This window comes from Loxodonta africana, chromosome 2, assembly GCF_030014295.1.
Source record: "Loxodonta africana isolate mLoxAfr1 chromosome 2, mLoxAfr1.hap2, whole genome shotgun sequence".
Lineage (NCBI taxonomy): Eukaryota > Metazoa > Chordata > Mammalia > Proboscidea > Elephantidae > Loxodonta > Loxodonta africana.
In genome coordinates, this window is record NC_087343.1 from 12467742 (window position 1) to 12488098 (window position 20357).

Below are 20357 nucleotides of genomic sequence, written 5' to 3' on the forward strand. Positions count from 1 at the left end.
GCAGCTTCGTGGCTTTACCGAGGTCCTTTGACCTGTCTAGGAATCTCTGGCAGCGTAGTGGTTAAGAGCTATGGCTGCTAACCAAAAGGTCGGCAGTTTGAACCCACCAGACGCTCCTTGGAAAAACTCTATGGGGCAGTTCTACTCTGTCCTACAGGGTGGCTATGAGTCAGAATTGACAGCAGTGGGTTGGGTTTGGTTTTTTGGTTTTGACCTGTTTGATGGTGCCTCCAGCTCTGTGCACTGGGACGATGAGGCACTCTGTGGCTCTTGAGTGAGTCATCGCATGTGTGTGGATCCAGTGCCCCACAGGGAACATGGGATTTCTTCCTGTCCTTCGACGGGACCCACTCTCCAGAGTTATTAACAGGGAGCCAGCTTGGCGTGTTGACTGTCAGTACCAGCAAGAAGCCTCCCTCCCCTCCAAACCCATTGTTGTCAAGTGGATTCTGACTCATGGCGATCCTACAGGACAGAGTAGAACTGCACCATAGGGTTTCCAAGGCTGTATCTTTATGGAAGCAGACTGCCACATCTTTCTCCCTCTGAGCAGCCAGTGGGTTTGAACCGCCAGACCTTTTGGTAAGCAGCTGAACACTTAACCACTGTGCTCCCAGGGCTCTGAAAAGAAGCCTAAGAACCCAAAAAGAGGAAATACGGCCAAGAGTATGTATGGGCTAGGACTCAAGGAGACAGAGTTCCCTGGAGGGGCAGGGCTTGCACTCCCTCCTGCCAGGAGACAGCATTCTGGAAGCATCTGCCTGGCCCTCCTGGTGCCATTGTGTTGTGCTCACAGGGCCTTCCTACCCTCCATAGTGAGTGTTGACTTCCATGTCGCCCTTCTCCCATCTTCAATGGTCTAACATTCGCAGGTACTGGTGGACTTACGGCCCTGCTCCTTCCAGACCCTGCTCCATCCAAATCCCAGCAGCCATCCCCCGGGCTCATTCAGAGCTCAGTTGAAAAAGTGGTGAAGCACAAGGCCCCTCTCCCCCAGCGGGCGCAGAATGCACCAGAGCCCCCCAGGCACCCCAGCCCGACTTCGTCTCACCCTCAGGTAACCCCAGGGCCTTGGTTGACTAAGGCCCTCTCCACAGTGGGGCCCTTGCTGCTGCCTCTGGACCAGGCACCGGCCTTGAAATGGTTGCTGTCCGCCCCTTCGTGGGAGACTACTGCCCAGGCCGCCCAGGGCAGCGGCACAATCCAGGACACGTCCCTAAACATTTCTGCGCCAGGTCCTCGTGGACACCATGGCGCAAACAGCAGAAACTACTGCCACTCCGCAGGTCAGATGGAAAGGTAATCTGGGTGAGGACACGCCTCCCCGTTTACCAGCTCGCTCAATCCCGGGCCTGCCCACCTCAGACCTGCTCTGAGCCACCTCCTCCGGAGAGAACCCCACCCCGTCGCCCCCCGGACTCCGCCCTCCCACTCCGGGCTCCTCCCCCTTGTACCGGACCCCGCCCTATCCCCTCGTCGCGCATAGGAAACGGCTCCTCTTCCTCCCCCGGAACCCGCCTCGGCCTCGCCCCCTCGCCCCGGGCCCCGCCCCCTATCCGCGGCGCGCGCTGGAGCCTGAGCCTCTTCCTCCTCCCGGAACCTGCCACCTCTTTGCGGCACGCGCTGGAGCCTGCACCTCTTCCTCGCGCGGTCGCCACCTCCGGTAGCTGGGAGCACGTGGGACGCCTCCCCTGGACCCCCGCTCGGTCTTTAACCTGGGATGCCGCGCGCGCCCCGTTGCCGGGCGGTGCGCGCCTTGTTGCGCGGTCGCTACCGCGAGGTGCTGCCGCTGGCGACGTTCGCGCAGCGCCTGGGGGCCGAGGGCCGGCGACTGGTGCGGCGCGGGGACCCTGCGGCCTTCCGCTCGCTGGTGGCCCAGTGCCTGGTGTGCGTGCCTTGGGGTGCGCCGCCGCCCCCTACGGCCCCTTCCTTTCGCCAGGTGGGCCACCAGGGGACGGGGAGATTGGGAGCGTCACTCAAGGGGGACCGCGGCAGTCCGGTCGCTCCACCGCGACTCAGGCGCTCCTGTTTCTTCCCCAGGTGTCTTGCCTGAAGGAGCTGGTGGCCAGGGTCGTGCAGCGGCTCTGCGAGCGCGGCGCGAAGAATGTGCTGGCCTTCGGCTTCGCGCTGCTGGACGAGGCCCGCGGCGGCCCGCCCATGGCCTTCACGACTAGCGTGCGCAGCTACCTGCCCAACACGGTCACTGACACGCTGCGTGGCAGCGGCGCCTGGGGGCTGCTGCTGCAGCGCGTGGGCGATGACGTGCTGGCCCACCTCCTGGCGCGCTGCTCGCTCTACCTTCTGGTGGCCCCGAGCTGCGCTTACCAGGTGTGCGGGCTGCCGCTCTACGAGCTCTGCGCGCGAGACACCAGGGGGCCGGAGCCGGGCTGCGGGGCCCAGCGAAGAACCGTGGGGGGCACGAGGCGGCGTTGGGACAGCGCGGGTGAGCGGCACCCATTGGCTAAGAGATCCAGGCACAGCCTAGCCCTGGAGCCAGGGCAGGTACCACAGTCCTGGGCCCACCTGGATAGGGCATGTGGGCAGAGTGACAGCGATCCCCACGCGGTGACACCTGGCAGGAGAGCCGCCGCGAAAGCCGTGTCTTGGGAGGGTGAAATTGCTGGAAGGCGTCGTTCTTCCACGCTGGGGGTCAAGGAGCGTGGGGCAGGCCCCTCGTCCGCGCAGCCGCCACTGTCACTGCTTCCCCAGGCATACGTGGAGACCAAGCGCTTTCTCTACTGCCTGGGGGCCAAGGAGAGGCTGCCAAGCACCTTTCTCCTCAGTTCCCTGCAGGGCAATCTGACTGGGGCCCGAAGGCTAGTGGAGACTATCTTTCTGCGCACGAAGCCGGCGTGGAGAAAGACGCAGCTGCGGCGCCTGACCCCGCGCTATTGGCGAATGCGGCCCCTGTTCCAGGAGCTGCTTGGGAACCACGCGCGGTGTCCCTACAGCGTGCTTCTCAGGACGCACTGCCCGAGGCTGGGCTCGGCCATGGCCACCCCTGCGGGTACTGGCGGGGCGGGTACTGGGACCCCGGAGCAGCCCCCGGGGCCTGCAGTGAAGCCTGCCCCTGAGGAGGATGCTGGCCTGCAGTGCGTGGTCCAGCTGCTCCGCCAGCACAGCAGCCCCTGGCAGGTGTACACGTTCGTACGGGCGTGTCTTCACCGGCTGGTGCCCCCTGGTCTCTGGGGCTCCAGTCACAATAAGTGCCGCTTCCTCAGGAACGTGAAGACGTTCATCTCTTTGGGGAAGCACGCCAAGCTCTCCCTGCAGGAGCTGATGTGGAAGATGAAAGTGCAGGACTGTGAGTGGCTGCGGCGGAGCCCAGGTGAGGAGAGGCAAGCAGGTGCACTCAGGTGAGGAGGTGCACCAGGTGAGATGGCGCACCCAGGTGAGGAGGTGCACCCACGTGAGGAGGTGAACCCAGGTGAGGAGGTGAACCGAGGTGAGATGGTGCACCCAGGTGAGGAAGTGCTCCCAGGTGAGATGATGCACCCAGATAAGGAGGTGCTCCCAAGTGAGATGATGCACCCAGGTGAGGAGGTGCACCCAGGTGAGGAGGTGCTCCCAGGTGAGCAGGTGCACCCAGGTGAGCAGGTGCACCCAGGTGAGGAGGTGCTCCCAAGTGATATGGTTCAGGGCTACTTGATAGTAGAGGCTTGTAACTGAATGCCGTAGTTGTTGTTGTTAGGTGCCATTGAGTCGGTTCTGACTTATAGCGACCCTATGCACAACAGAACAAAACAGTGCCTCGCCCTGCGCCATCCTCACAATCGTTATTATGCTTGAGCCCATTGTTGTGGCTACTGTGTCAATCCACCTCGTTGAGGGTCTTCCTCTTTTCTGCTGACCCTGTACTTTGCCAAGCATGATGTCCTTCTCCAGGGACTGATCTCTCCTGACAACATGTCCAAAGTCCGTAAGATGCAGTCTCACATCCTTGCTTCTAAGGAGCATTCTAGTTGTACTTCTTCCAAGGCAGATTTGTTTGTTCTTTTGGCAGTCCATGATATATTCAATATTCTTCTCCAACACCACAATTCAAAGGTGTCAATTCTTCTTCGGTCTTTCTTATTCACTGTCCAGCTTTCCCATGCATATGATGAGATTGATAATACCTTGGCTTGAGTCAGGCGCACTTTAGTCTTCAAGGTGATGTCCCTGCTTTTCAGCACTTTAAAGAGGTTCTTTGCAGCAGATTTACCTATGCAATGCATCATTTGATTTCTCGGCTGCTGCTTCCATGGCTGTTGATTGTGGATCCAAGTAAAATGAAACCCTTGACAACTTCAATCTTTTCTCCGTTTATCATGATGTTGCTCATTGGTCCAGTTGTGAGGAATGCCAAAGGGACTCAGGAAAGCAAGTGGCCAGGTGGTCTGAAACCTCAGCCCTTCTTACCTTGCTGTCTACACACATTGCTTCTTCCTTAGGCTGGTGCGTGGATTCCATCTGCTCTCTCCCCCTTATCTCCCCCTCTCCCATTGCGTACTTCTACAAGGATAGCGCTCACCCTTTTGTGGATCCAGGTCCGGTCCTAGACACCGAGGACAGCAGTGAACAGGTAGAATGGGAGAGGCAGTGGGGTGGGATTGCTGACAATTGGGTAGAAGTATCCAGAAACCCTCGTGAAGGTGCAAGCAGGTTATTCCTAATCCCCTTCTTGACTTCAGGGCTTATTGCCTCAAGTTGGTGCTCAATGCTGATGAAAAGGAGCCGATTGGAAAGATAACCCCCTTTTCCTGGGGGCTGGGAGATGAGGCTCCTGCGTTTCATGGAGGCATCTGTGAGCCAATAGTGCACTCGTTCGTATTTAGGTTTCATCTTGCATCTGCTGTGCCAGGCCAGGATGGGACAGAGGAAGGAGGGATAAAAGGGATGCTTCCTTCAACTGCCCAATTCCATCCTTTAGTAAGAGAAGGGTCACAAGGGAACAGAGGACAGTGGCAGGATGCTCTCACCTGCTGTAGAGAAGTTGGCGCAGCTCCTTGTGAGTACTTGGGGTATGGTTGGTCCCTCTCCGTTTTCTGGGCAGCTGGGTCCTGGGGCATTCCTGCCCTTTGATGTTCTGGGCTTGGTTTTCAGGCTTCTTCCTGCCAGCCCTCATTCAGCCTTCCCTTCTGCCAACCCCCAGCCAGCACACCTTCATCAAGGGTGGATAACATTGAAAGCACTCCTGCGTGGGGATGGGTGCCCTGAACTTGTGTCTGCACCAGCCTTCCCTGCCTGCCATGGTGCGAGCACAGCAGTGAAAACTCGCCTCGGTCGTCCGTTGCCATCTGTTCTGCCCTAAAGACTCCCAAGATGTTTAAGACTTCCCACATAGACAGCTGCTGTTGAGTTGACTCTAACTCATGGTGACCTTATGGATAACAGAATGAAATGTTGCCCTGTCCTGTGCCATCTTTATGATCATTGGTACGTTTGAGTCCGTCATGGAGGCTACTGTGCCAGTCCGTCTCACTGAAGGTCTCCATTGTACTTGCTGACCCTCTAGTTCACCAAACATGATGTCCTCTTCCAGCTGCTGATCCTTGATGGTGTGTCCAAAGCAAGTGGGCTGGACAAGGCTCTGTTGTGATGCATAGGGTTTTCACTGGGTGGTGTTTTGGAAGTAGATCGCCAATCCTTTCTTCCTAGTCTGTCTTAGTCTGGAAGCTGCACTAAACCCTGTCTGCCATGGGCAACTCTGCTGATATTTGAAATAGTGGTGGGGTATCTTCCAGCGTCACTGCAACACCCAAGCCACCACAGCATGACAGACGGACAAATGGGCGGCAGAGACTTCCTAGAAGGAGTCGTCTACTGGAGGGGCGTTTGTCCACTCTGGCTGGACATGAGAATCACTTAGGGTGGGGGCTCGGAAAACACCTAGGCCCCACCCCCAAAGATCCCAACTGAAATCCGCCTGAAGCAGCCCAAGGTGGCTCTGGGCGTGTCTCAGGGTCCCTGAGAGATCCTGGGGGCCAGCTGAGTGGACAGCCAGGGCACCCTTCCCACAACACATTTTTTTTTTCCTTATGTTTCTCTTTTAAAATTTTATTTTGTTATTGTTGAGAATATACACAGGAAAACAATGAATTCAACAGTTTTCTACATGTACAACTCAGTGATATTGATTATATACCTCAAGTTTTATAACCATTCTCACCCTCCTTCCCTGAGTTGTTCTCCCCTTATTAACATAAACTCACTGTCCCCAAGGTTCCTGTCTAATCTTTTGAGTTGCTGTTGTCAATTTGATCCCATATAAAAAACCAAAACCAAACCCGTTGCCATTGAGTCGATTCTGACTTGCAGCGACCCTATAGGACAGAGTAGAACTGCCCCTTAGGGTTTCCAAGGAGTGGCTGATGGATTCGAACTGCTGACCTTTTGGTTAGCAGCCAGCCTCTTTAACCACTGCACTACCATGGATCCCATACAGATAGTTCTTAAAAGAGCACAGTGCTCAAGGCAGACGTTCTTTATTAGTTAAGCTAAACTCTTGCTTAGTTTTAAGAAGATTTTAGGAGGATATTGTAGTTTAATGTTTGAAGATTATCTCAAGGCAGTAGTTTCAGGGGTTCATCCAATCTCCGTGGCTCCAGAAAGCCACAACGTGTTTTTGTAAGAGGAGAGTTTGTGAGGAAGTTCTACTTTGTCATATGGGGTTGCTATGCATAGAAATCTACTGTATGGCACTTAACAAAACGATAATCCTGCCTCCCAGGATTGTTATTCCAGGTATGGCCATTTCCCACGTTTACCAATAAGCTGCTCCTCTGTAATGCAGATAACACAGTGGCTGTAACGATGGCCTCAAGCATAACCATGATTGTGAGGGTGGCTCAGGAGTGGGCAGTACTTCATCCTGTGGTACACGGGGTCGCTGTGAGTCGGAACCGACTCGACGGCACCTCACAACAACTATAATGCAGGAGTTAACAGGATGGTGTGTCCCCAGTTGAATGAAGAGGTAGCAGTCACCTCAAAGTCACTGTGCCTTTCGGGCACATTATTGCGATCTTAGCATATTTTAATTTTGATCACCACTCCCAATTTATATACTGTTTTCCTCACTGATTTAATGATATCTTGGGTTTCTTAGCCCCCAAAGTAGTCATATTGTTGTGATCTGTGGTCAGTGTTTACCTAGTGTTGTCTCCCACCCCCCTTTTTCTGTTTTCCTTGTTCACCATTCCATCTTCATCTCCGATCTGCCTCCTGGGGTCGCCTTGCTCCTTTACACGTTTCTCTTGTGGAGGCTGGTGGTGGTGGAGCCCTGGGTTTTATCCTTGTGGTGGTCTCCTGGCTGTCTAGTGAAGCCCGTGGACTCCTCAGGAAGTGCTCAAATGCGGAGGATTACAAGGGGAAATGGTCACGTCGGTGTGCACGCCCCCTTGGGAGCCTCACGGAGCCTGGGGTCCCTTAGCTAAAGTGTGGCCGCGCCGCCCAGCAGCCTCTGCTCCATGTGGGTTGCTCGGCCTCGAAAGCCCTAGGTCTTTCTGGAGCTGTGGCGGTGCCTGAGTTTGAAATTGTACAAAGCAGTTGTGTAGTGCCAGCATCCAACCGTGTTTCATCCGTCTGGAGAACGTGTGAGTCTTAATTTCCTGAGGCTGCCGTAATGAAATACCACTGGTGGGGGCTTTAGAGAACAGAGATTTAATGTCTAAGTTTTGGAGGCCAGAAGTCCGAATCCAGGGTGTCGACAGGGCTATGCTCTCTTTGTTCACTCTAGGGGAACATCCTTCTTTGTCTTTCTCAGCTCCTGTTGTTAGGTGCCATTGAGTCAGTTCCAACACATAGCGACCCCATGTACAACAGAACAAAATGCTGCCCTATCCTGCACCATCCTCACAACCATTGACATACTTGAGCCCGCTGTTGCAGCCAGCGTGTCATTCCGTTTCACAGAGGGGCTTCCTCTTTTTCGCTGACTCTGTACTTTACTAAGCATGATGTCCTTCTCCAGGGACTGGTCCCTCCTGACAACATGTCCAAAGTATGAGAGATGAAGTCTCGTCATCCTTGCTTCTGAGGGGCATTCTGGTTGTACTTCTTCCAAGACAGATTTGTTCGTTCTTTTGGCAGTCCACGGTATAGTCAATACTCTTCGCCAACACCGCAATTCAAAGTTGTCAATTCTTCTTCAGTCTTCCTTATTCACCTTCTGTAGTCCCAGGTGTTTCTTGGTGTTCTTTGGCTTATCGATGGATCCTCCCCCTCTGTGCGACTCTCGTTTCCATGTCTATCCTTCTCTTTTATAAGACAGCACTCAGAAGGGATTAGGGCTGGAACCCACACTACTCCAATATGACTGAACTGATATTATCTCCAGTGAAAGACCCTGCTTCTCCAAACAGGTCACATTCCCAGGTACAGGGATTAGGACATCGGTACATCTTTTGGGGGGACACAGTGAAATTCCTAACATTGTGTTTCTGCTTTCCCCATCCTGCTTACAAAGCGGGGCAGGAGATGTTGCTCCAAGTCACCACTGTCTGAGAGAAGTAGCCGCAAATATAGTTATCGATTTTCTAGTTGTTTTTGTTGTTGTTAGGTGGCATCAGGTTAGTTCTGACTCATAACTGCTATGCCACCAGGGCTCCAAATTTTCTAGTAGCCACATTAAAAAAATGAAAAGGTGAAATTAATCTAATTATCTACAATGAAAGCTGCGGCAGCTGGAACTCGACAGGACTGTCTTGTTTTTCAGGGTCTCGAAAGTTTTCCACCTTTGACAGGGTGCAGCTTACCACTTTTCTATCCCTCTCTATTAAATCAAAACCAAACCCGTTGCCATCAAGTCCATTCTGACTCTTAGCGACCTACAGGCGAGGGTAGAACGGCCCTGTAGGTTTTCCAAGGAGCAGCTGGTGGATTCAAACTGCCGGTGTTTTGGTTAGCAGCCAGCTTTTCCTTCTCTGACAGGTTTCTGCCTCACACAAGCTCCAGCTTTCGCAGGTTTTACTGTATCATAGTAAAACCCAGTAAATCCACAATATCATCATTTTAATGTGGAATCAGTGGAAGTGTTACAGGTGCGATACTTGGCTTTCCTTTTCTGTGCTGAGCGTCCAAGGTGGGTGTGTAGGTTACGTGTGCGGCCCGTCTTGGTTGGGACGAGCAGGTGTCAAGTGGCCAGGGGCTGTAGTACTGGACAGCGTGGATCTCGGGGGTGAGGTCGCCAGGCCCTGCGGTGGGGTCAAGTTTCCAGTGTTTTCTCATTTCAGGGGATTATGCTGTCCCGGCCTCGGAGCACCGTCTGAGAGAAGAGATCTTGGCCAAGTTCCTCTTCTGGCTGATGGACACGTTCGTGGTTGGGCTGCTCAGGGCCTTCTTCTACGTCACCGAGACCATGTTTCAGAAGAACAGGCTTTTCTTTTTCCGGAAAAGCGTCTGGAACAAGCTGCAGAGCATTGGAATCAGGTATTTATAATGAGAGCGCAACGTGAACAGGAAGAGAAATGCTGACTCGATTGTCTGTTTCTTACTGTCTATGGAACCGGCAGTAACTCTTACCCCGCCGTGGCATACCCCGGCTTGACAAGGGCTGGGTGGCGCTCTGTGCTGGGAACCAGGAGGCCCCAAGTGGAGTCCTGGCTGTGAGGTCCCGCACGAGATGCTGACCACTTTGAGCTTGTGTTTTCTTACCTGTAAAATCGGAGGTGTGCATTTGATGGTCTCTGGACTCCCAACCTACTCTAAAATTGAGGTGGTTTATATTGAAATGAAACAATAAGACCAGCACACCATTTATTTTTTTCTGGCTCTATTTTGTTGTACCTTGTAGGTATGGGTCAAGTTGTCCCTTAATTCACACAGAATAGATAGAACTCATGTCAAAAGGTAAGATCCTTGGCTGGCAGAAACGATTTGTGCTTGACTACTAACCTAAAGGTTGGTGGTTTGAACCTACCCACTGGCACCATGGAAGACAGGCCTGGTGATCCGCTTCTGTAAGACCACAGCGAAGGAAACTCTATGGAGCAGTTCTACTCTGTAACACGTAGGGCTGTTATGATTCGGAATTGACTTGAAGGCAAGGGACTTGGTGTTTTTTTTTGATGTCATAAGATGATAAAATCCCACTTTTTTTTTTCTTATTGTGCTTTAAGTGAAAGTTTACAGCTGAAGTTAGTTTCTCATACAAAAATTTATACACACATTGTTATGTGACCCTAGCTGCTCTCCCTATGACAGGGCATTCCTCCTTTCCACCCCGATTTCCCATGTCCTTTCAGCCAGCTTCCATCCCTTTCTGCCTTCTCATCTCGCCTCTGGACAGGAGCTGCCCATTTAGTCTCATGTATCTACTTAAACTAAGAAGCACACTCCTCCCAAGTATCAGTTCATGTCTTATAGCCCAGTCTAATCTTTGTCTGAAGAGTTGGCTTCAGGAATGGTTTTAGTTCTGGGTTAGCAGAGAGTCTGGAGACCGTGTTTTCTAGGGTTCCTCTGGTCTCAGTCAGACCATTAAGTCTGATCTTTGTGCTAGAATTTGAGTTCTGCACCCCACTTTTCTCCTGCTCCGTCAGGGACTGTTGTGTTCCCTCTCAGGGCAGTCATTGGTGGTAGCTAGGCACCATCTAGTTCTTCTGGTCTCAGACTGATGGAGTCTCTGGTTTATGTGGCTCTTTTTGTCTCTAGGGCTCATATTTTCCTAGTGTCTTTGGTGTTCTTCGTTCTCCTTTGCCCCAGGTGGTAAAATCCCACTTATTTGATGACATACTGAAGGAAATATCTGGGGAAGAAATGCCTTGAGACATCTGTGGTCATCCTGGGCACCCTGTGGGTGGAGTCTTTCCCTGAGACATTTGTGATTGTCTTGGGCTCTCTGCTGGTAGAGGCTTCCCAAGGCATCTATGGTTGTTCTGGGAGCCCCCTGCTGGTGGGGTCTCCCCGAGGCATCTTTGGTTGTCCTGGGGCTCTCTCTAGGTCTCTCCTCAAGGTGTCTGTGATTGTCCTAGACTGCCTGCAGGTGGAGGCTGCCATGTGTCCATGGTGGGTGCGTCAGCGTGGAGCCGGCACGGCCCTGGGTGTTGGGTGACTGTGCTCTCGGCTGAGTTTACGGGGTCTTGCAACGTCCTGTGAGTTTGTCTGCGGGTGTATCGCTTGGCCCCTGAACGCCGCGCATACTGAGAGGCTCTGTTTTAGACAACACTTCAACAAAGTGCGGCTGCGAGAGTTATCTGAAGCGGAGGTCCAGCGACGCCAGCAGACCAAGCCCTCTCTTCTGACCTCCAAGCTCCGCTTTGTCCCCAAAGCACATGGCCTTCGGCCGATTGTGAACATGGACTATGTCGTAGGAGCCAGAACTTTCCGCAGAGAAAAGAAGGTGACCATGCTCCTACTTCATTTTATTGTTAAACGAAAGTTGGTTTAATATGGACGAGGGGCTGAGGGGCCACAGGATGGGCCAGCGGGCATGGTGAGGAGTAGCCCACCATCGCCCACGGCACCTTGCGAGCCTGCGGAGGGGTGAGCGAGGGGGTGGATCCTGGGCCCAGAAGGGGAGCAGCAGAACGCCAGGTCCCAGGTGATGCCTCAGTGTGCTGATTGAGGACCATGGTGAGAAACTGGTCCTGCCCTGTGACCCCGTGCCCTGTGCCCCGTGACCCTGGCGCTCTGTGACCCCACTGTAGCGCAGTGTGGCCTGCAGACCCTGGTGTGCTGTAGGCATAGAGAGCCCAGGCAGCTGCTGTGGTCCAGGTGGCTGTCACCATGTTCCGGGGTCCATGACCTTGGCGTCACTGCCTCACAGGCAACTCTGGCCCATCCTCGGCTCCCTGGCGTGGTGTCTGAGGGAGGTGGTATCTTTGGTGATGTGCCCACAGCAGTACACAAAGCAGTCAGTGCAAGGACTGCTGAGGGGCGAGCTGGAGCCTGACCTGCTAGACTCAGCTCAGAGTTTGAACCTGAAACCGGGCCCACAGTGTTGTGCTCCTCGTCTGTGTATGAAGGAACTGGGGGGTGGAGAAGGGGCACGTGTGTGACTAGTATCGCGTGAAGGGTCCCCCGGCACCTGGGGGCCTAGGGGTGGGTCTGGACGGGTTGGTCGTTCTCAGCGCAGTTGCTGTCCTGGGGTCTTCTGGAGCTGTGAGGCAAGCTGGGTGAGCGTGGGCAGGCAGGAGGAGGAGGCTCAGAGTTGGGATCCCTAGGCAGCCCTGGAACTCCTTCCCGCCCTTGAGACCTTTTGACAGAGACAGTCTGAGCCAAGGTCCCCTCTCCTGGGTTTTGGGAACACTGTTCTGACCATACATCCCTGGTTTTTGTTTTAGCGGCTCCAGCATTTCAACTCGCAGATGAAAAACCTGTTCAGTGTGCTCAACTATGAGCGGGCCGTGCGGCCTGGCCTGCTGGGGGCCTCTGTGCTGGGCATTGATGACGTGTACAAGGCCTGGCGGGCATTCGTGCAGCAGGTGCGGGCCGGAGACCCTAGGCCGCAGCTGTACTTTGTCAAGGTGGGTCAGCCTGGGGCCTGCCTCCTGGCCATGTGTGATGTCTCTTTGGTGACTGAGTGAGCCAGGCACTTCAGGGGTCTCTCTGAAGTGGCTGCCTGTGGTGAAGCCACGTTGCTGGTCCTGGAGGGAACACTGGCAGCAGTGGGGCTTTTCAGATCCCCCACGTGTTCTACCTAATGACAGCACTGCCCTTATTGGTGGAGCTGTAGAGTTTGCATCCCCAGCCCTTTCTAACCAGGCACCTCTGGGTGGACTCCAACCTCCAGCCTTTTGGTTAGCAGCCGAACACGTTAGCCATTTGCACCAGAGACTTCCAGCTGCGTGAGGTCACTGGTGATTCATTCGTAGAATTCTTGCCTTCCATGTGGGAGACCCAGGTTTGTTTTCCAGCCAAGGTACCTCATGGGCAGCCACCACCCGACTGTTGGTGGAGGCTTGTGTGTTGGTAGGATGCTGACCAGGTTTCAGCAGGGCTTCCAGACTAAGACAGACTGGGAAGAAAGGACAGATGATCTATTTCTGGAAGTTAGCCAGTGAAAACCCCACGGATCACAAGGGTCCGATTCACAACTGATCATGGGATGACGCAGGACTGGGCTGTGTTTCATTCCGTTGCGCATGGGGCCGCCTTGAGTTGGGGCCAGCTCAGCGGCAGCTCACTGGAGAGTTGGTGTGTAGGCACTCGCTGTCCTGGGATTCTCCCAGTAGCGGGGTGGGTGGGCATAGGGCACCTGGCTCACAGTGGTGGGAGCTTTGATCAATCTGGTCCCAGCTCACTCTATGGCCACTCGAGGTGACTGTGACTCCTGCCTGCTGCCAGAGCGTGTTGCTCAGAAGTGGGGTCACCCGTTGGCTCCACCCAAACCGTGTGCTGCTGATTTGGGGGAAGGAGCTACAGCTGCCGTCTGCCCAGGGCTCAGAGAATGGAACCCGCACTGGGCTCAGAGTCCAGGGCTCAGGCGGCCCCTCAGCTCTGGTCATCAGCAAGAGGCTGGTTCTCCCGTTCATAAATTCTGCACTCAGAGAGAGGGACACAGACTCGTCCCTTCCTTTGGGGTCCTCAGAGTCTGGGGATGTATGGGTACTCAGAGAGCATCTCTCAGGCTGGATTGGTGTGTGTGGCTTGGGCGGGGGCTGGCGGCAGAGAGGTGGGAGGGCCCCTTACTCCTGCTCCTGAATCCTCTGCGGGGTTTTCTGGAAGCAGGCCTCTGGCAGGGATGTAAGCATGGGGTGGCACAGGTGCGTGTGCTCCAAGTAAGCTGGTGCTCCACGGCCTTCACCATTCTTCTCGCGCAGGTGGATGTGACAGGGGCTTACGACGCCATTCCTCACAACAAGCTGGTGGAAGTGATTGCCAACGTGATTAAGCCCAAAGAGAACATATACTGCATCAGACGTTATGCTGTGGTCCAGAAAACTGCCCAGGGATACATTCGGAAATCCTTCAAAAGACACGTAAGACCCGCAGCGTGGCCTGTGTGTAATGCGGTGTGTGCGAGGTTTCAGCTTGTCCATGATAAGGGTGTCTGTGCTGTGGGCGTGTCCCTGTAGGTGTGTCTATGCTGTGGGCATGTCCATGTGGGTGTGTCTGTGGTGTGAGTGTGTCTTTGTGGGTATGTCTGTGGTGTGGGTGTATCTGCAGCATGGGTGCGTCCATGTGGGGTGTCTGATATGGGTGTGTCCATGTGAGTGTGTCCTTGTGGGTGTGCCTGTTGTATGAGTGTGTCCATGTGGGTGTGTCTGCAGTGTGGGCATGTTCATGGTATAAGTGTGCCTGGTATGGGCATGTCTGTGGTGTCCCTGTGTGGTGTGGGCATGTCTGTGGCATGGGCGTGTCCATGGCATGGGTGTGTGTCTGCGGTGTGGGCATGCCCACGGTGTGCGTGTGTCAACGTGAAGGTATCTGTGGTGTGGGTGTGTCTAATGTGGGCATGTCCATGGTATGGGCATGTCTCTGGTGTGGGCGTGTCCGTGATGTGGATGTATCCAAGTGAAGGTATCTGGTGTGGGTTTAGCAGTGATGCAGGCACGTCTGTGATGCAAACGTGTCCATATATAAGCATGTCCATGGCACAGCCTGCGGCCCTCTGCCTCCCTTCACATGGTGCTGAGCTGGGCTTTCTTGAGCTCAGGGCCGGTAGGCGGCATCTGTCCTTATGTCTTCAACCTCTATCATGTCCATTTGGCAAGTTGGCTGTGCCCCTGCTGTCCCTTCAGAGCTGTGGGCCCTAGGGTCCTGCAAAGCCAGGCTTGGGTTGATGGCAGGGAGGAGGGGATGCTGGTGGCAGCAGCTGTGAGCATGCTGCAGTGGTGTTGCCACAGCCACCTGCCATTAGCAGCCTCCCACCCAGCCTGTGGCCGCACACACAGACCTGTGCGTGATTGCGCACTGTGAGCTGAGCACCGCCACACTGGAGAGAGAGGAGAGCCAGAGCACAAGTGCCCTGGATAAGACCCTAACCCCAGGAGGCAGCAGATGGAGATGGGCACGGCTCCTCCCTGAGTAGCCAGAGGAAAAGGACCGCTTCGGCAGGTCGTGTCCCACAAGTCCAGTCCATGTAGCATAGTGTTTTAATTGTGTGTCACGAGCAGCTTGAAATGTGAGTGGACTCAGCCCCTGTGACCCTCCTCAGCAGGGCCATGTGGGAGGGGTGGCGAGAAGGTGCCGGGGAAGGAATTTCTGGAGGGAGGGCCTCAAGTCTTGGGAAAGGCAGTTTTAAAAGCTCCACAGGGATTGTATTTACTGACTTCTTTTCTGGAAGCAAAATTTTCCTAAATGTCGTGTGCAAATCTGAAATGCCCAATTTTCACATTTATGGACACCTGGTGGCCACTGCCTGCGTCGCAACATAGGAAATGACCCCAACACCCACAACACCCCTTCTTGCCCTCTCCCCCCACCCCCCGAGTTCCCACCCCAAGGTAACCGTTGGTCTGACCTCCATAGATTTGTCTTGCCTGTCTTGGATTTCACACACACGAAATCAGGTGGAATGTACTCCTTGAGGTCTGGGTCCTTGGGCTCAACCTCCTGTCTGTGGGGCGTACCCATGGACGTGTGACTGTGTGTAGAGCAGGTGGTCTTCTCGTGTGGGTGGTGCCCAGTGTGTGGGCACTCCGTAACAGACTTACCTGTTCTGTTGTTGACGGTCATTTGGGGTTATGTTTGTCTCCTACTTCTGCCATAATAAAATACCACTAACTGTGTGGCTTATAAGAATAGACATGTATTGTCTCAGTTGAGAGTGAGATCAGGGTGTTGGCCGTGTTGATTCCTTCTGAGCTGCTGAGGGAGACTCTGTTCTATGCCTGTCTTACTTATCTAGTGCTGCTATAACAGAAATACCAAAAGTGGGTGGCTTTAACAAACAGGAACTTATTTTCTCACAGTTTAGGAGATATCATGGGTTGAATCGTGTCCTCCAAAAATATCTGTCAACTTAGCTGGGCCATAAGTCCCAGTATTGTGTGATTGTCCACCATTTTACATGATTTTCCTATGTGTTGTAAATCCTATCACTATGATAAAATGAGGTGGATTAGTGTCAGTTATATGGATGAGATATACAAGATTAGATAGTGTCTTAAGCCAATCTCTTTGAGATATAAAAGAGAGACGCAAGCAGAGAGACATGGGGACCTCATACCACCAAGAAAGCAGTGCTGGGAGCAGAGCGCATCCTTTGGACCTGAGGTTCCTGTGCTGAGATGCTCTCAGACCAAGGGAAGACTGCTGACAAGGACCTTCCTCCAGAGCCGACAGAAAGAAAACCTTCAGCTGGAACAGGTGCCCTGAATTCGGACTCTAGCCTACTGGACTGTGAGAGAATAAACTCTTTGTTAAAGCCATCCACTTGTGGTATTTCTGTTATAGCAGCGCTAGATGACTAAGACAGGAGGTGAGAAGTTTGAATCCAGGGTTCCAGCTCTTGGGGAAGGCTTTTTCTGTGGGCTCTAGGGAGGGAATGCCCTTGTCTCTTCTCAGCTTCTGTTTCTTGCCTCCTTGGTGATCTCCATGTGTTGTGGCATCTGTCTTCCCCCATCTCTGGTTGCTTGATTGCTCAGTCTGCCCTTTTTATATCTCAAAAGAGATTGACTTAAGATACACTCTACACTAATACTGCTTCGTTAACGTAATAGAAACTCTGTTCCCAAATGGGATTATAACTACAGTATAGTAGAATTCCTAACACATATTTTTAGGGGACACACAATTCGATCCATAATAATGCCTCTCTCTTAGCTTCTGGGAGCTCCAGGTATTCCTTGGCTTATAGCTGGATCTTCACATGGTGTCCCTCCCTCTGTCTCTCTCTCTCTGTCTGTTTCTTCTTTTATATGGACACCAATCATATAGGATTAAAAAAAAATCCAAACTCCTTGTCGTCGAGTTGATTCCTACATATAGCGACTGCCTTGTAGAGTTCCCAAGGAGCGCCTGGTGGATTTGAACTGCAGACCTTTTGGTTAGCAGCTGTAGCACTTAACCGTTACTCTACCAGAGTTTCTATATATCATACAGGATAAACCAAAAAAACAAACCCACTGCCGTTGAGTCTGTAGGATAGGATGACCTATTTTAGTATGACCCCATGTTAACTGATAACATCTTTGAAGACCCTGTTTCACAGGTACTGGGGGTTAGAACTTCAACACACCATTTTAGGGGAACACGATTCAACCCATGACAGTGTGGCTTCTGAGTTTGGGCTCTTTTGAATAATGCTGCTGTGAATATTCTCATGGTGTATTTTTTGATAGACAGAAGCTCTCCTTGCTGTTGGGTGGAATTCCAAGGGTGGAATTGCTGGGTCATAGGCATTCTTTTGTATAGTTTTAGTAGATAATGCCAAAGAGTTTTCCGAAGTAGTTGTACAAGTTTACACTCCCACCTGCACGACATGAGTATGCCAGTCCCACATCGTTGCCAACACATGGAAATGTCAATGCTTTAAGTTTTAGCCACTCTGATGGCTGTTGTTGTTGTTAGGTGCCATCGAGTCAGTTCTGACTCATAGCGACTCTATGCACAACAGAACGAAACACTGCCTGGTCCTGAGCCATCCTCACAATCATTGTTATGCTTGAGTTCATCGTTGCAGCCACTGCGTCAGTCTACCTCATTGAGGATCTTCCTCTTTTCCACTGACCCTGTACTTTGCCAAGCATGGTGTCCCTCTCCAGGGACTGCTCCCTTCTGACACCATGTCCAAAGTATGTAAGATGCAGTCTCTCCATCCTTGCTTCTAAGGAGCATTCTGGTTGTACTTCTTCCAAGACAGATTTGTTCATTCTGTTGGCAGTCCATGGTATATTCAATATTCTTCACCAACACCACAATTCAAAGGCATCATTTCTTCTTCAGTCTTCCTTATTCATTGTCCACCTTTCACATGCATATGACGTGATTGAAAATACCATGGCTTGGGTCAGGTGTACCTTAGTCTCCAAAGTGACATCTTTGCTTTTCAACACTTTAAAGAGGTCCTTTGCAGCAGATTTACCCAATGCAATGCGTCTTTTGATTTCTTGACTGCTGCTTCCATGGCTGTTGATTGCGGATCCAAATAAAATGAAATCCTTGACAACTTCAATCTTTTCTCCGTTTATCATGATGTTGCTCATTGGTCCAGTTGTGAGGATTTTTGTTTTCTTTATGTTGAGGTGCAAGCCATACTGAAGGCTGTGGTCTTTGATCTTCATTAGTAAGTGCTTCAAGTCCTCTTCACTTTCAGCAAGCAAGGTTGTGTCATCTGCATAACGCAGGTTGTTAATGAGTCTTCCTCCAATCCTGATGCCCCATTCTTCTTCATATAGCCCAACTTCTCCGATTATTTGCTCAGCATATGGATTGAATAGGTATGGCGAAAGGATACAACCCTGATGCACACCTTTCCTGACTTTAAACCAATCAGTATCCCCTTGTTCTAGCTGAACAATTGCCTCTCGAGCTATGTAAATGTTCCTCATGAGCACAATTAAGTGTTCTGGAATTGCCATTCTTTGCAATGTTATCCATAATTTTGTTATGATCCACACAGTTGAATGCCTTTGCATAATCAATAAAACACAGGTAAACATTCTTCTGGTATTCTCTGCTTCCAGCCAGGATCCATCTGACAATAGCAGTGATGTCTCTGGTCCCACATCCTCTTCTGAAACCGGCCTGAATTTCTGGCAGTTCCTTGTTGATATACTGCTACAGGTGCTTTTGAATGATCTTCAGCAAAATTTTGCTGGTGTGTGATATTAATGATATTGTTTTATAATTTCCACATTCAGTTGCATCACTTTTCTTGGGAATAGGCATAAATATGGATCTTTTCCAGTCAGTTGGCCAGGAAGCTGTCTTCGTATTTCTTGGCATAGATGAGTGAGCACTCCCAGTGCTGCATCCGTTTGTTGAAACATTTCAATTGATACTCTGATGGCTATGCAGAGCTATCTCCTGTCAATTTAATTTATATTGCACTGGCGATTTAGACTGTTGAGCACTTCTCATATATTGGTCATTTGGAAGTCTTCTTTTTTTTGAACACCTGTTCAAGTCTTTTTCCCATTTTGAATTTTTCGCTATTGCCTTTCATTACCAAATTTTAAGAGTTCTTTGTTCGTCTTGGATACATGTCCTTTGTTGGATGTCTGTGTTACAAATATCTTCTTTATAAATATCTTCTCGGAGTCTGTCTTGCCTTTTTCCTATCAAGTGAAGTCTCTGGATGAACTAAAGTTTTTAATTTTAAGGAAGTCTATTTTATCAGTCTTATGGCTAAAATGTGTTCTGTCTGAAAAAATCTTTGGCTACTCCAAGGCCATGTGTCTGTCAGTTTGTCATACTGTGGGGGCTTGTGTGTTGCTGTGATGCTGGAAGCTATGCCACCAGTATTCAGATACCAGCAGGGTCACCCATGGAGGACAGGTTTCAGCTGAGCTTCCAGACTAAGACAGACTAGGAAGAAGGACCCAGCAGTGTACTTCTGAAAAGCATTAGCCAATGAAAACCTTATGAATAGCAGTGGAACACGGTCTGATATAGTGTTGGAAGATGAGCCCCCCAGGTTGGAAGGCACTCAAAAGATGACTGGGGAAGAGCTGCCTCCTCAAAGTAGAGCCGACCTTAATGACGTGGATGGAGTAAAGCTTCCGGGACCTTCATTTGCTTATGTGGCATGACTCTGAATGAGAAGAAACAGCTACAAACATCCATTAAAAATCAGAACCTGGAATGTACGAAGTATGAATCTAGGAAAATTGGAAATCATCAAAAATGAAATGGAACACATAAACATTGATATCCTATGCATTAGTGAGCTGAAATGGACTGGTATTGGCCATTTTGAATTGGACAATCATATAGTCTACTATGCTGGGAATGACAACTCGAAGAGGAATGGTGTTGAATTCATTGTCAAAAAGAACGTTTCAAGATCTATCCCGAAGTACAATGCTGTCAGTGATAGGTAATATCCATATGCCTACAAGGAAGACCAGTTAATACGACTATTATTCAAATATAAGCACCAACCACTAGGGCCAACCAAGGATGAAGAATAGAAGATTTTTATCAGCTGCTGCAGCCTGAAATTGATTGAACATGCAGTCAAGATGCATTGTTAATTACTGGCAATTGGAATGCGAAAGTTGTAAACGAAGAAGGATCAGTAGTTGGAAAATATGGCCTTGGTGATAGACACAATGGCGGAGATCGAATGATAGAATTTTGCAAGACCAACGACTTCTTCATTGCAAATACCTTCTTTCATCAACATAAATGGCGACTATACACATGGACCTTGCCAGATGGAAGACACAGGAATCAAATTGACTACATCTGTGGAAAGAGACGATGAAAAGGCTCAATCTCATCAGTCAGAACAAGGCCAAGGGCCGACTGGAACAGACCATCAATTG

The 20357-nt window shown here is 51.4% G+C and overlaps 1 protein-coding gene across 1 annotated transcript in view; it reads left to right on the forward strand.

Moving 5' to 3' along the window:
* The first annotated feature begins 1720 nt into the window (after positions 1-1720).
* TERT (telomerase reverse transcriptase) overlaps positions 1721-20357 on the forward strand; it is a 55131-nt gene continuing 36494 nt past the window's right edge. The window contains exons 1-6 of the mRNA XM_064270593.1: positions 1721-1939; positions 2041-3328; positions 9216-9411; positions 11140-11320; positions 12264-12446; positions 13743-13901. Coding sequence (XP_064126663.1) covers positions 1721-1939; positions 2041-3328; positions 9216-9411; positions 11140-11320; positions 12264-12446; positions 13743-13901 — 2226 coding nt within the window. The remainder of the gene's footprint in view (positions 1940-2040; positions 3329-9215; positions 9412-11139; positions 11321-12263; positions 12447-13742; positions 13902-20357) is intronic.